Below are 15,090 nucleotides of genomic sequence, written 5' to 3'. Positions count from 1 at the left end.
GTCATGTTGATAAGTATTTGGATTTTTAAAGAGGAAAGTATCTATAAATGAAATAATAATTGATTATACTTTAATATTACTCCTGCAGAGGCATGTTTTTATCCGATGAACATTAAGACAGTAAGTTCCTCCTGTATCAGTGAGAGAACTTGAAACTTGGAAGTGAAATGTGTCCGAACTGACAACAGGCACTGATAAAGCCAGGAACTGGAGTTGGTTTTAATTCCCAGTTTCAGGCTTTGTTTTGCTATTTTTTTTTTAATCAAATGAGATGGGACAAAGCTCATTATAATCCAGTTTTATCTTTCTTTCACAATTTGTGCTAGACAAACATAGCAGTATAATAATAACTAGAAGTACAGGTTCTTGATATTATAGAAGTGAAACTGGGAAACTCAGAAAGCTTTTTCCTGGAGTGCTATCTAAGGCTTTTTCTCCCCACATCAAACTGCGTTTAAAACCCAGGTACTTCGGAGATCAGTGTGCCAGGTAGGCCAACGTCGTTATGCTTTCCATGCCCCAAATTCAGTACATAAACAGTAATTCACGATGGTGAGAAGCTTCAGAAGACTTTCAAGGTGTTCTCAGTGTAACGGAAATCATTTTGTCACATCATGGGTGCAGCTGCAAAAAGAGAAGCCTGGAGGGCAGCCTTCAGGAAAAAGGGAATTCGACCTGTTTAGGTGTATGCTATTTTATTTTATTTCATTTGTCACTATTTTATTTTTCACTGAACATCTCAATCCACCCCCGGAATTTAAACCCCCACGCCTTATTTGACCCATCCCCTCAAGATGGCGGCTGCCCGCTCCTCCCTCACCGCAGCGCGCGCCGGGCCGCCCCTCCCAGCGCTTCTCCCCCCCCCTGCGGGCCCGCCTTGGTACGGCCCGGCGGCCCGCGGGGCACGTTGGGAGCCGCCTGGGCGAGCGCATGGCGCTGTGGCGGCGGGGGAGGGGGGACGGCGGTAACGGGAGGGGAGCGCCCCCCAGCAGCCGGCCGCCATGTCCCTCAACAAGTCAATGCACGCTCGCAACCGGTACAAGGACAAGCCGCCCGACTTCGCGTACCTGGCCGGCAAGCACCCCGAGTTCCGGCAGCACGTACAGACCACCCTCTCCGGCAGGGTGAGGTAGGAGCGGGGGGGCCCGGCCTGAGCTCGGCACGGGGAGCGGCCCCGGGGGGTGTTGGAGCCGCTGCCGGCCGTTGTTTGTTGCTTGCAGCCTGAACTTCAAGGACCCCGAGGCGGTGAGGGCTCTGACGTGCACCCTGCTGAAGGAGGACTTCGGGCTGACGATTGACATCCCCCTGGAGAGGCTGATCCCCACCGTGCCCCTCAGGCTGAACTACATCCACTGGGTGGAGGACCTCATCGGCCATCAGGGCGCTGACAAGGGCGTGCTGAGGCGGGGGATCGACATAGGTACTGGCATGAGGCGCAGCGGTTAGTTCGTTGTTTGATGCGAGTGAAAGTAGCTGATGAGGTTACTTATGCATCAGTAGCAATGCCTTGCTTTTGAGAAACAAGTCCGAAATGTCATGATGGTGAAGCTGGCCATCCAACCTCGTTAGTATTTCATTCGGGCAGTATTTCTGTGCACTAACACAGGGATGACTAGCAGGCAGTTCTTTGGCTCTTTGTGGCCCTGAACTCCCTTGAACGGCTACATTTTTTCTCTTTCTTGACAATGTAATTCTTCAATTCTTTAATTTTTAGCATGGTTTCCAGTAGACAAGCTCTAAGGTTTATCTCATGTGGTGCGTGCACAGCTACTTTCCTTTCAGAACTCTTAAACATGTTACCTGACTTCAACACATTTGATATTAGGTAGCATTTTCAAAAACAGTTTCTATGGACTTCATTGCAGTAGGCGGCTAAGCGGAAGAGAGAGATCCTTTAAGTTACCTAATTGGAAAGAGTTTGCAGTCAGTTTTGATATTCTAATTCAGAAGAACCAGTAGGTCATCCAAGAATAACATAAGGAGCTGTGGAAATAACTGTGCATGCTTTTGCAAGTTTACTAATTTTTTTTTCTGTGCTTCAATAAGTCCATATAATAGTAGTCTCCTGCTATACCTCTGAACTCTGTTTTTGTAATGGTGAGATATTTATTCTTTTTACTTGTGCCCATTAACTTCAGTCCTAAGTTTGACTGTCACTGATAATTGGACTGCCAAGATGTGCCATGCTTTTTAAAAGAATTCATGATGTGCTAGAATATATTTTTCTTTGTTAGCAAATTTTATCTCTCTGTTTTTTAAGATATCTTAATTGACACCCTCTTTATTGTTTTAGGCTTTAGGGAAAAAAAAGTAATGTAACAGGATATATGTGTGGTTGCTGTATGCATCAAAGTAAAATTATTCGTGATTGATAATAGAAAAATGCAGAAGAAAAATATTTTTGTGATTTCTTTTTAAAGTAAAACAATATATTTGGCTCTCATAGTATGAATTAATCATTGTCGAATAACAGCTTAAGAAAATAGTTTGATTGTTTACTAAAAAACTTATTCCAAGTAGCGTTGCAGTGTTCTTTATTTAAAAGCATGTCTTTGACAATACTGTGATTTAAATAAAGAAAATAAAGTTCATTAAATGACAGAGTAATGGGTGATAAGTGGTCAATGTTTTCTTGAAATTAGTTCTTTTTGTTGTAAAAAGTACATAGTTAACAGCTATGCTGTATGTAATGCCAGAGACTTATTTTGCCTTTTTCATGGCTTTTTGCATCCTCAGGGACAGGGGCATCTTGCATATACCCATTGCTTGGATCAACTTTGAATGGCTGGTATTTTCTTGCAACAGAAGTGGATGATATGTGCTTCAATTATGCCAAGAAGAACGTGGAACAGAATAACTTGTCTGATCTTATAAAAGGTATGATGTAGTGGTATATGTACTAACATACAAATATTGTGACCTATTTTTCTGCCATGTTCAGTGGCTTATCAGAGTTAGTATTCTTGCCAAATAACATGCTCTGTTGTTTTTACTGTCACAGAGTGTTTACTAAGGTCCACTTATGCTTAAACCAGAAAGTCACAGCTTGCGTAAAATGGAAAGTGTGGATAAAGAACTACTCATATTTACAAAAATCTGAAAGTTAAGCTTTATCCTAGAGAGTTTTTCTCTCTTCATGTTTTTTTCTGTTATTGAAGTATTTCTTAAGAGTTCATGCTATTTCTGCCGCTAGGAGTTGCTCCCCTCAAATAATTCTCACGACACTGGTACATATTATTGCTCGTACAGAGAGTAAGGCCTCAGACCTCATTTCTGAATGAGGTCTTAACAATGCCTGTGGTAGTAGTAGAATGCAAGAGGATGCAAAAATTTCTGTGGGAGCTCTATACACGATAAAGCTGGTCCATTATTCAGCTGTGAAATAAAAACTTTGGTTCTGCTAGTTTTTGGAACGTTTTTACCCAAATGTTTTCCTCTTGGCCTGTCTTCCGTGTCAGTCTTGAAGATCCAAGTCTCTGTGTGGGGAACAATAGCAGTATTCTGTTATGGCTGTTAGGATTCTCAGTGGTGTTGTGGTGTTTCACTTTACCGGTAAAATCTCTGGCAAAGGGAGATATCTCAGGTGAAGCTGTAGTGCCAAAGGTGATAAGCTGGAGTGACTGACTGACTGCTGTTGACCAGAGCTACAGGCAAAGGAGTTCCCCTGAGGGCACCTTTATGGAGCTGCAGCCTCCAGACTACCCACCCTGCAACTTCTTAACTCCTGGGTCTGAATTGTTCAGCTAGAGCTGATGTGCTGCCATAATCAGTAACTTGTATAGCAAGTCATTTTCCAGTCAGACTGAAAATCATTCTGTGTCTGTTTTTTTTTCCTCCAAATGATTTTTGTCATGTTGTAAGAGACTGTCTTGAAATTTTTGCTGAACAGCTTGATTTGGAGATCATGTTGGAATATAACCTGTATTCTTCTAACTTCAACGGAAGTGTTAATTCAGCAATAGTAAAACCAGCAGTAATGTAGTGATGATTTACTAATTGTATCATAGTTTTTTTTATTCCCTGAGGAAAAAATAAGTAATGTTTTTTAGGCTGAAAGTGAAATACTGCTGTCAGTAACATTCTTCCAAAAGGAATCTTTTCTATATGTGCAAAACAGGAGCTGATAATCCTGGGGGTTACTTGTAAATGCTAAAGCTTCAAAAACAAACAAACAACAAAAAATGTGGAGTTGCATGTGTATTTTATTGGAATGGGATGATGTGCAAAATTTATTGTCTAGTTTAAAAAAACAAACATCAGTACCCTGTATATAATGGTAAGTCAAGATATTTTCATAAATTTGAACTCTGATAGCTTTTAAATTTGTAGTTGTGTCTGAGAGCTCAGTGTAACTCACGCAGTTCCTATTGTTTTAAACACTCACGTCTCGCATTACTACTGTGTAATGCTTAAAAGCTGTTTAAATGCTAATCCTTAACTTAGTCTTTATTTGCATGCTGATGTGTTTTTTTGTAGACTGTATTGTTAAGTGCAGTTTTAATAGAATATATTGTTTCAAGAAACACTGAAACACAAATGGCGTGCTAGATAAAATACAAAGTTCTGTACTGACTACATCTGTTTTCTATTAGTGGTTAAAGTACCACAGAAAACTCTTCTAATGGATGCACTGAAAGAAGAATCTGAGATCATTTATGATTTCTGCATGTGCAATCCCCCCTTTTTTGCCAACCAGCTGGAAGCGAAGGTAAGCTAGCAAACTAATGCAAGTACTTACTCCAGTGTTCAGTGAGTGGGAGGATAACAACAATTTAACAACTTCTCTTGGGGAAAGTTCAGTGGAAAATCCCAAACCATTACAAAATAGCATTGAAGTTTTCTCCTTTCCTACCCTCCTTGCCCCAAAGGAATATTGAAAAACTTAACCACTACCCTATCTGAAGTGGAGGGTGACTAGTAGACTTTTTTCCATGAGTTCTTGCCATCTTATAGAATTAGTTTAGAAAATAGACAGCTACTAAATCTGAAATCAAGGAACCATTATATAATGGTGTGGAGGAATCAATTTTTGGGATTGTGCCTATCTATTTTTTGTTTTGCTTAGTGATTTAGGCAATATCATACAGCACAGAGCTGTTCTTGCAAAACTCAGTGCATACAGTCAGAAACTTAATTCTGTAATATGGGTCAGTAGAAAAAAAAAATACAAGTGTGAAATTAAACGATGTAGGTTGCAGTTGTGTAGATGCATGTAATCAGCATGTCTTTTGTATTGCAGCCGCATATTTCAGGTTAGGAGGGTACTAGTGTGTCACAAGTAACTTACCTATTTTTGAGATTGAAAGGAGGTCACACAGGCTTATTTTGAATGTGTCTTTGTCTATTATCCATGGTGGCAATGTGGGGGAATAACCAGAGGTGGTGGCACTTGCTACTAACTAAAGATTGAGGCAGGATGCAGTGTACAGAGAAGCCTAACATTTCATTACAGTCACTTCAACTGTTTGTTCTTATCCAGGGAGTAAATTCTCGAAATCCGCGGCGTCCTCCTCCAAGTTCTGTAAATACAGGAGGGATTACAGAAATCATGGCCGAGGGGGGAGAGCTGGAATTTGTCAAAAGAATTATTCATGATAGCCTACAACTGAAAAAGAGGTTACGGTAGGTGTTTTCTGTCAGTTAAACTTTTATCTGCTGTTTTGGTTGAAATAATGTGAAAGTTATATTTAAAGGAAGGAATGTAGCTGTGTTATTTGTTTGGTTTCTTTAATGATACGTACACATCAGTAATTTAGTCTCAGTTTATATAAAATTAATTGTTCCTGAGCATCAAACAATTACTGGTTGATATGGGATATATTTAAAGGCAGGAGGCAAAAAAGCCTGTAGAAGTGACAGTTGTAGCTTGCAGCTCAATTAGCACATACATTTGCTGAAGATAGTGTTTATTCTTAGGGGCTTCTGGGATAGGAGGTTTTATGTCAATGTCTAGTAAACCGTTCATTGCTTAGAAGCTTCTGTCTTTTCATGGTTGAAATTTGGTAACTCTGCAGCTTTACCTACTAAAGGGCACTGTTGTACTGAATGCTATCTTGTGTGAACATAAACTGAAATAAAAATCATAGTAAGACTTCTTTTGAACAAGAAAAACAGATGGCATGTCTTCATTTTTTTTTCCCTGTTTCTTTTTTTTTCATTCCCCTCGTGAAATATGGGTTAGGTGATGGGGACCCAGCAGAATTGGTAGTCAGTAGGTCTGCTGCTTAGGCAAAAATGCTTATCAATAACTGAATATTCCTTTTCAAGCTGATTCACACTCCAAAGAAAGTGGAGAAATTAAATTATTCTAAGGGGCAACATCTTCCACATAAAGTCACTCTTTGAGACATGATTCTTCGCTGTTTAGGTGCTATTTCAATATTAGTCTTACAGCATTTTCTAAAAGACAGGATTCCCCTCACCAGTCTGTCTTTGCTTCTTCTATCCTGATACATGTTGTACTATGTCGTAGTCACTGTTTAGGAGTGTAATTTTGTTCTTTTGTTTTGTTTTTAAATCTTCTATTGTTCGTGCAGATTTCTGATCCAAGTTGTCCTTTCTGTTATTTTCAGTTGATGTACGTTTATAAAACACTTTATCAATATATTGTCTGCAGATGGTACAGTTGTATGCTGGGAAAGAAATGCAGTTTAGCACCATTGAAAGAGGAACTTCGAATCCAGGGGGTAAGTTTTTGAACTGAACAAATACAGGACTTTATAATATACACTGTGTTCCAATGTGTGTGTGTAATTATTATTGAATTATTTTTTTGAATAATTATTTACAAGAAAAAAGAAGTGATTCCTTGTTAGGCAAGCACTCAAAGCAGTTGAGATTTAATTGCTGCAGGATCAAAGATGATAGATAAATTGTGCTCTGTTGTCTTCCCTTTTATTTCTCCTGTTTTGTCTTTGTCATTTGTAGAACTGTCCTCATTCTTCGAGAACTTAAAGGGCTTCTGTTTTAAAATAGTCCTAACAAAGTTGTTGTAAACATTTTTTGCTTTCTTTCCTTTTAGCTGGCATGCAATCTATCTATTTGGTTGACAAAATAAACTGTAACATTTATTTTTAAAGGAGACGTAGTTTTATTCATTTAATTCACTAACAGTTGAAACTGGTGTTAGTTGACAAGAGAACTGGAAAGACCCGGAAAAGGCTGAATGAACTTTAGTTAGAGAAATAAGTCTCATGTCCTCTTTCCTATATGTTGAAGAGCTTGCTGTTACTATGGCCTCTGACATCCTCCTAGTACTTTTTCTGAGCTAATACTATAACCTCCCCATTTAAAAATTCCTGCCTTGTTCTGACAAATATTTTACAACCTAGCCTTTTCTCACTGAATCACCTTTTGAATGTTGGAATAGTTTCATCAATGAACTGAAGGATTCTGCTCAACCGATACATACAGTTTAAAGTTAATTACCAACTTTTATGATCTGTCATCGTTTTCTCTGTGATCAGTTCTGGCACCAAGTAAAATGAAACCTTGGGCTAGTGATATCTCATGCAAGAAGGGTGTGCACAGGACTTTTTTATGGCTTGCTGGAGGAAGCATAGTCTTTTATGATTTCCCCTACACAGAAAATGAGTATGAGATCTCTCCTTGTGTATGTATGGTGGGGAGTAGAAGGAAGGGAGAATGCGTGGTGAAATCAATTATGAGAAAGAAGAACTATAACCCATAGAGAATCCCTAAACTCAGTGCAAAAAGCAAACACTAAACTAGGCACCAAATTTGATGTATCTGACTTTCTTCCATATTCTTGTATTGTTTGCACCTCTGTGAAGTGAGAGAAATCCTTGCCAACCATGTACAGAAAAGCTGAGGTTTTGTTTTTGTATTCTTGATATTACCAATTTAATTTTTTTCATAATCTCTGTTGTAATAGCATTGGTATTACGTTTGTTTCAACCATGCACATGCTATTTTGTGATTCAGGTTAGAATGTGGTGTCAGTGTTCTAGGAAGTCCACTCTTGTTCAGACTGTCTAGATGTTTGCTGTATTTATTGGGAATTTTGATAGAATTAGAAATATAAACATGGGAAAAGTTCTAGGGTAGAGATTTTTCCTCTTTTTTTTTTTTTTTTTTTAAAGCAGTTCTCAAAAGTAAGATTTCTGTTTTGCTGTGCAGACCTGGGGCTTATGTTCTGGAGCTGATGGTACTTCAGAGTGAGCTGAGATTGTTGATATTTATCCTTGCTATTATATAGCATGTTCTCAAAACCATACATAAATGCCTTACAGCATATGTGGAAACGATAGTTAAACACTATCATTGGATCTGAGTTTTATATTTAAAGACAGTGTAAGTTCAAACTTGATTTTTTTTGTCAAAAGAGATAGGAAAGTTTCTGAGCACGTTTCTGCCATCTGCAGACAGTGAAGGGCTTGGGTTCCCAGCCCTTCGTTGCCTTTGTTGTGTGTTCCTTCGCTACAGTAATGGGTTCAGCATTCAAATGTGGAACAGGAACAGGTCCTAAACAAGGAGAAAGGATGTGTTTTTCCAGAGACAGAGCGCAGATGTGTGCAGGATCACATACTGATATGCAGTATGAGACTGGGTACTGACCAGCTTTAAGTGGCACTAACATCTATGAACTACGCCAGAAGGAATCTCCATTCCTGTCACAAGAAAGCAATTATGCTAACTTCTTTTTGGTTGAAAATGTGCAGAGTAGAACAATGTTATTTATTGATATGAAATGAGGTTTTATATTGCTGTTTTACATAGGTTCCTAAAGTTACTCACACTGAGTTCTGTCAAGGACGCACCATGAGATGGGCACTGGCATGGAGTTTCTATGATGACGTACAAGTACCTGTAAGTAGCTTGATTTTGGTTGGTTTGTGATTGTCTGTGCCTCTTCTTTGAGGAAGTGCCTCATGGGCTGTGAATGCACCTGCTGTGAAACAAGCTGTTCTTCAGAATGGAATATTGATAGGCTGGGCTGTGTGGATAGTGGGATTTCCGACTTGGCTCCCAGTCTGTTAGCTGGTGTTTCTGACAATTCATGTATGACCTGTGCTTAGGGAGGAAAAAAGAAGCCTGCAGGGAATTCCTTGTGTGTTTCAGTGAAAGTAAGGGTCACTTGTAAGATAATTCAAAAAGCTGTTTAGTAATATTAAAAATATACTAAGGTTTGGGCTGGATTTGAACTTAAAATTTCCCTCTGAGAAATTGTTTTTAATTTGCCATATAGATTCTGTTACCAAATAGATAGAAACACATTTAGCTGCTTTAGACCTGCCTATGTGATTGTAAATGGAGCCTGTTGACTTTCACTAAGTTGAGCCAGTTGCTTTTTGATGAGGACGTACTGCAATACCAGCCTTAGAGAAGATCTTCCAAGTAAACATTCAGTGAACTCGGATCATGATGTGCGTCTTGGGAACAGAGGTCAGGCATGGATTCCCTGGAGCAGTCACACTTTGTCAGTTCACAGAGGGATAACACTTTGAAAGAACCAGTAAAGCTTTTTGCCTGACATCTGAAGATAAAATCCCTCCCTCTGTCTATCAGGCTAGCATAAAGTACATGCCCCTGTCAGAGGTTTCTAATAACTCTTTGTAGTGAAGTGAAGCACAGGCTATGTCAGTGACAATTTAGTGGCTATACTCTTAATCCACATGTATTCTGAGTACAAAAGTCATCCCACTAATATTGCATAGCATTGTAACTTTCTGGTGTTACGCTGGTTTTCTTTCTTCTAGTCACCTCCCTCTAAAAGAAGAAAATTAGAAAAACCTCGGAAACCAATTACATTTACCGTCTTGGCTTCTACAGTCAAAGAGTTATCCACCAAAGCTGCAGCTATGGGCTGGGATGCTGTAGAAGCCATTGCTGTTGTTAGAGCCTGGGTAGAGAAGATTCTTGCTGATCTGAAGGTAAAATATTAAGTATTAGATGTTAGAACATCTTAATTTAAAGCATAACTCCGAATGGATAGTATGAATTTCTGCTGTCTTCTGCAATAGGTTCAGCATAAGCGTGTTCCCTGTGGAAAAGATGAAGTTAGCCTGTTTGTGACTGCCATTGAAAACTCCTGGATTCATTTGAGGAGAAAGAAACGAGAGAGAGTAAGGCAATTACGAGAACTTCCTCGAGCTTCTGAAGATGTTCTTCAAGCAATGGAAGAGGAAAAAAACGGCCAGAAAAGTGTGAGCAACAGTTCAGACTGTGAAAAACCCAAGACTGAAGACTCTGAAACAGGGTTTATGGCACCTGATGAGGATGTCCACTTGACCGCAGGTGACAAGCTAATGGAAGAATCTGCTGACAAAGAAGAACATAGTGAGCATGTGGAGGAGGAGAAGACAGAAGCAAAGCAGGCGGAAGTGTCATGTAACAAAGGTTCCAGTAATGCAAAGGAGGAACTTCAGCCTTCGGAGGAAGCTGGCAATCCAGCAGTTGAAAAAGGGCAGAGTCCCAAAGAAACTAGTAGATGTTTTCTTTTTAAGTGTTTAATGAATGTGAAGAAAGAAGGAAATGATGTATTAGTAGAAATGCACTGGGTTGAAGGACAGAACAGAGACTTGATGAACCAGCTGTGCACATACTTAAGGAACCAAATTCTTCGACTAGTTGCTGGTTAGCTCTTTTTCCCATTTTGGTAGAATGACTCCTCAAATTTTGTAAACTTTGTAATGGTCTAACATTTTCAGTCAGCAAAAAAAAATTCCCCTTAAAAATTAGTAAAATGGAGATATTTTAAATATATTTTTTTAAACTTGCAAGGAGTACATGAAGTATCACTTCATGTCCAATGAAATGCTGGGAAATAATATCTCGTGATTCAGTTGTAAAACAAAATGTTACAGTGCAACGTGTCTATGCTGTGACCATTTCAAATATCAACAGTGCTCATTCTGGTCTTTTATTTCTGATGCAAAAGATATATATATTGTTACCAAGTAGGAATCTTTACTGAAACATTTTCTTCAATGTTTTTCATACTAATGCAGGAAATTGTTAGCTACCTTGGGAATTGCCTTCTGCAGCTGAGTCCTCAGCAGAGGGTTTAAGTATGCCTCATAATGCATTTACCTTTTGGGCTACAGAGCAGCAAGATGGGTATATCCTCCAAATGATGTCAAATCATTTAAAAAATCACTTTAGAAACATGATATGATGTATTTTTCTGGTGTTTGGGCTTTGAAACACTGAAGAACTTACTGTAAGTGAGCATCTGTTTGTATAAATTTCATTTTAACGACTAAATATTGATGTCACTGGAGAGATTAAATTAGTTGTACACTTTCAGACTCTGAAGAGATTATTTCTGGCTAGGTGACTTATTAAAAACATAGAAGGCAAGTCCGTTTGTGCTATTCTGTGCTCATCTTTTCAGCCCGTTTTGTGCAAGGATGATGAGCCCCACAAGGTAAGCCTGTGTGCGTGTGACATGCTTGTTATTCTGAAGCAGACTGCGCTGTCTTGCTTTGTTAATTACTTCCACTTGTACAACATGAGTAGCTTACACTCCTCAGTGTCGCTTAACCAAAGCCGTTACATTTCCAAAAAGAAAACCAATAGTCAGCGATTAGGATGGAGGAAGGGTAATAAAAACAGCATCATTGGTGTAAAAGCAAGTTAGTGTCATCACCTTCAAAACGCGTTTGTAGAAATACTGGAAGAATCTCAAGTCACACTTGAGCACAGCTTGACAAAACTGTTTGGGGCATGTAAGGAAGAGGCAGAAGGTGTTACTGGGATGGAATTCGGTTTGGGGGAATGGAGGGGAAGAAAAAAACCACCTCAGGGAGCTGCCCGCTGCCGCCGCTGGGGGCAGAGGCCGCCGTTTGAATGGCGCGGCGGGAAGATGGCGGCGCCCCCGCTAACGGCGGCGGGGCGGCCGCTGCCCGCGGGGCCGGGAGAGGGGCACCGCTCGGCCCCCAGGCTCCCGGCCCGGCGGTGCTGAGCCCCCCGCCCGGCCTCCACCGCTCCCTGCACGGCAGCGGCGGCTCTCCAGGTAGCGGCGGGGGGCAGCGGGGCTGCCGGCGGCGCGTGGGGCTTGTGGCCGCCCTCAGACCTCGGGCAGGGCCGGGGGGAGCGCCCAGCGCTGCCCCGCTCTCCCTCAGAGGGAAGGGAAGGGGCTGCGGCTGGGCTGCACGCCGGGGCCAAGGGGGGTGCGTTGTGCAAAGGGGGCTCCGCGGGGTTTCCTCGGCTCCGTGCTGCTGGGGAGGGAGGGAAGGCGGCTGAAGGCCGGCACGGTGCTGGTTCGACGGTGGGTCCTGTTCTTGGCTTGGCCTCTAGGTGCTGCCACAGCACAACGATCGGTACGGTCTGTATTCGGCGTGCGCGGTGAGGTTCGCCTATCTTAAGTTGATTCAAGAGCACAAGAAGCTGGTGAAATGTACTAGATCTACAAACATCGCATTATGTGTTCCTGTATAGTGCCCTGATACCTGCAAATGCAGGGGAGCGTGGTAGTTTTTCATGACGTCTCACTTATATGTGCAGTGTGTTTACACAGCGGCTCGTAACTTCATCTCTCACAGTGTTTTTGTCACTCTAAATGATTTACATCTCCCAGCCTCTTCTGCAGTCAGGTAGCATCTTCTCCCCAACGCGGCTATGTGCTGCAAGATGCAGTTTTGTCAGCTCCTGTGAATGGAGCTGAGCAAGGCGATGTACGGTATCTCCTTAGGACACCTCCTCCAAGAGGGCTGAGTTAAGTGGCACTCCTGTGTCCGCCTGACCCCAGATTCTGGAAGGGTTTTCCTTCAGATGCTTCTAAATGCCCAGTGCTTTAAATCCAGCAATGTGTCTCATCCTCATTTTGACTTTCTTAGCATTTTTCTAGTAGGTAACAGAGGTTAGTGCAGTGGTACACTTGTATATATAGGTCTTCAAAACTTGTTTCCTAAGTCACAAGTTTTGAAACTCATGTTCAGTGCTAATCTAAAGGTATTCTTCCAAAGCTAGAATCATGTAATCCTTTATTCATGCTGTCTTTTATATGTAGTTCACTGTTTTTAACTTTAGGAAAGAAGCTTGAGATCCCTTTGTGCATTCTGTTTGACTCTTTTATACGGTTACAAATCCTAATTTTGCCATATGAGTGGCAGTTGAGGATAGACAAACCCGATCTCCTTTAAATGCCCCATGGGAAGCCTGTTCTCCTTGTGGCATACTGTTGTTCACTTCCAATAGTGCTGAATGTTTTGTTTAGTATTTGTATAGTGTTTTGATTATTACAGAGCCAAGCTATATCATCTTCTTTATGTATTTGTGCACAGGAGAATGGTCAAATACAAGTGATAGCTAGGTTGGGGTTAACCTCAGGAAGGTAGTTGCAGTTTTTCATATGTTGAATGTAAGTACTAGCATGCATAAGCAGCCAGTATTTTTCTGATCTAGCTTGCCCTTCCACTGTTATGACAATGGTGGAAAATTTCTTTTAGATTTTTTCTTTTGAATGTGCTAGTAGAAATTGGTACAGTAGAGTCAGTACACACACTTACTTGTTTTTCAAATAGCTTTGATGAGGTCTTTTGCAAAATGCTGCTATGGGAACTAAGTAGTCGTGGATGATAGGGGAGGCATCCTTGTGGATCAGAAATCTGTTTTCTGTCTCAGGTGAGGAAAAGGACAAAAGGTTTGAGTTATCCTAATGATTTGGAAAAAAGGTGAACCAGGGATGAGGCAATATTTGTAACCAGCACAAAGTTATCTAGGGTTATAAAGACAAAATAAGCAGAAAGGAACTTAATTAAGCTAGAGGAACTGGCAATGTGGTAAAGATACTAATCAGTGTTGAAAAACAGAAACGACACACATTGAACATAGTAGCTTGAGCTGCCTGTTTGTTTTATGTTGGTTATTTTATTTCATCTGTAAAGCAAAAAAAGAGCCTGGGCAGTTCTATAATCTGCGAGGGTTACTGAAGGATCAGTAGCAATAATCTAAAAAGGAAACAGTCTGAGTAAGGATGAGATGGCAAACACTCTGTAATGCTGTTACACTAATCACCGCTGAAATTCTGCTTGAGTCTGTATTTGGTCATGGCTATTCTGTCTCAAAAGCAAATATCAGAGTGAGAGTTTGGTGAAGAAATTATTTGAATGTGGAAAACCTAATACGAGGAGAAATTGACAAGATGATGTCAGGAGATAAGAAGGATAAAACATTCATAGGAAATATTGAAAAATACGGGGGAGATAGTTTCTTGTTACCTTTCCCCACAATACGGAGCTTGTAAAGAAGTTTGACATTCGAGTATCTGACCGAAATGATGACCTCAGATTGAAGGAGGATACAGGATGATACTTTTTGTTTGTTTGTTTTTCCCCTCTTTCCACCCGAAGGCAAATATCAGCAGGTAAATGTTCCTGAAGACCAAGCAGACAAGTTGCTTCTTGCAAGCTGGGGTCTTCCGAAAGCAGTTCTGGAGAAATACCACAGTCTGGGAGTAGTGCAGATGTTTGAATGGCAAGCAGAATGCCTAATGCTCGGACAAGTTCTGGAAGGAAAGAACCTAGTTTACTCAGGTATGCAAACATCTCACAGAAATGATCCCCCTGACTTTCCCAGTGCCGTTCACAAGAACACGTTGCTGCTGAATGATGCCGATCTGACAGATAAAAGGTCAAGATCCTCTTTATTCTGGAGAGAACCTGTTAGGAGAAAATCTCTCTTTTCTGTTCCATTGCCATACCTCAGATCTGGCTCAATGGTCTCCTTCCCAGATGTGAGGAGAGATTTTCTTTTCTATTTTCTCTGTTAGTGTTCGTTTAGAAACTGATAATTAGGAGTCAGTTAATGATGACTCTGTCTTTTATTACAGACTAAGTCAGCCAGGAACTGAATGATACCAGCAACAGTAGATTTAAATACTTATGAAAAATTTATTTATTATCTATTTTTTTCAGTCCCTTCATCATTTTTCTTAATCTAGTTGGGGTGCAGGAAGTAGAAGAAGCAGGACTGGTGAGCTATAAATCTGTGGGAAACACCAACTTAGGTGTCTACTCTACATGCGAAGAAGGTCACAGAGCAGCAGTGGGGGCATGAACAGCTTAGAAGTAGGGGCAGGGTGATTTTCTTAGGCTTTCATCCGAGTTTTATTACTTGGTTGCAGAA

At 40.7% G+C, this 15,090-nt stretch overlaps 2 protein-coding genes across 7 annotated transcripts in view; both read left to right on the top strand.

The window, feature by feature from the left end:
• The first annotated feature begins 873 nt into the window (after positions 1-873).
• On the top strand, positions 874-11,265 carry METTL16 (methyltransferase 16, RNA N6-adenosine). Of its 2 annotated transcripts, none has more exons than XM_083835402.1 (9): positions 874-1,129; positions 1,221-1,441; positions 2,737-2,877; positions 4,593-4,708; positions 5,480-5,622; positions 6,617-6,686; positions 8,740-8,829; positions 9,720-9,893; positions 9,984-11,265. In XM_083835402.1, exons 1-9 carry the CDS (start codon positions 1,002-1,004, stop codon positions 10,599-10,601), a joined length of 1,701 nt encoding a protein of 566 aa, XP_083691528.1. In that variant the 5' UTR covers positions 874-1,001; the 3' UTR covers positions 10,602-11,265. The 2 variants fall into 2 exon arrangements, with proteins under 2 accessions (XP_083691528.1, XP_083691529.1); XM_083835403.1 differs by having other exon boundaries at positions 876-1,129; positions 1,221-1,420.
• A 153-nt stretch (positions 11,266-11,418) lies between these two features.
• POLQ (DNA polymerase theta) overlaps positions 11,419-15,090 on the top strand; it is a 54,830-nt gene continuing 51,158 nt past the window's right edge. For all 5 annotated transcript variants that reach the window (XM_083833784.1, XM_083833783.1, XM_083833786.1 and 2 more), the window contains exons 1-2: positions 11,419-11,977; positions 14,316-14,498. In XM_083833784.1, coding sequence (XP_083689910.1) covers positions 11,812-11,977; positions 14,316-14,498 — 349 coding nt within the window. In that variant the 5' untranslated portion in view covers positions 11,419-11,811. The remainder of the gene's footprint in view (positions 11,978-14,315; positions 14,499-15,090) is intronic.

Source organism: Anser anser (genome assembly GCF_964211835.1).
Source record: "Anser anser genome assembly, chromosome: 1".
NCBI lineage: Eukaryota > Metazoa > Chordata > Aves > Anseriformes > Anatidae > Anser > Anser anser.
Note: the sequence above shows the minus strand (reverse complement) of the source record. Positions and strands in the feature narration are given on the sequence as shown.

What these genes read in the sequence shown, in the direction of transcription:
- METTL16 (XM_083835402.1), top strand. Translation starts at nt 1,002, where the DNA reads ATGTCCCTCAACAAGTCAATGCACGCTCGCAACCGGTACAAGGACAAG. An exon ending in AGGAACTTCGAATCCAGGGG is followed by an intron (nt 6,687 to 8,739) that starts GTAAGTTTTTGA and finishes TGTTTTACATAG; the next exon opens with GTTCCTAAAGTTACTCACAC. An exon ending in AGATTCTTGCTGATCTGAAG is followed by an intron (nt 9,894 to 9,983) that starts GTAAAATATTAA and finishes CTTCTGCAATAG; the next exon opens with GTTCAGCATAAGCGTGTTCC.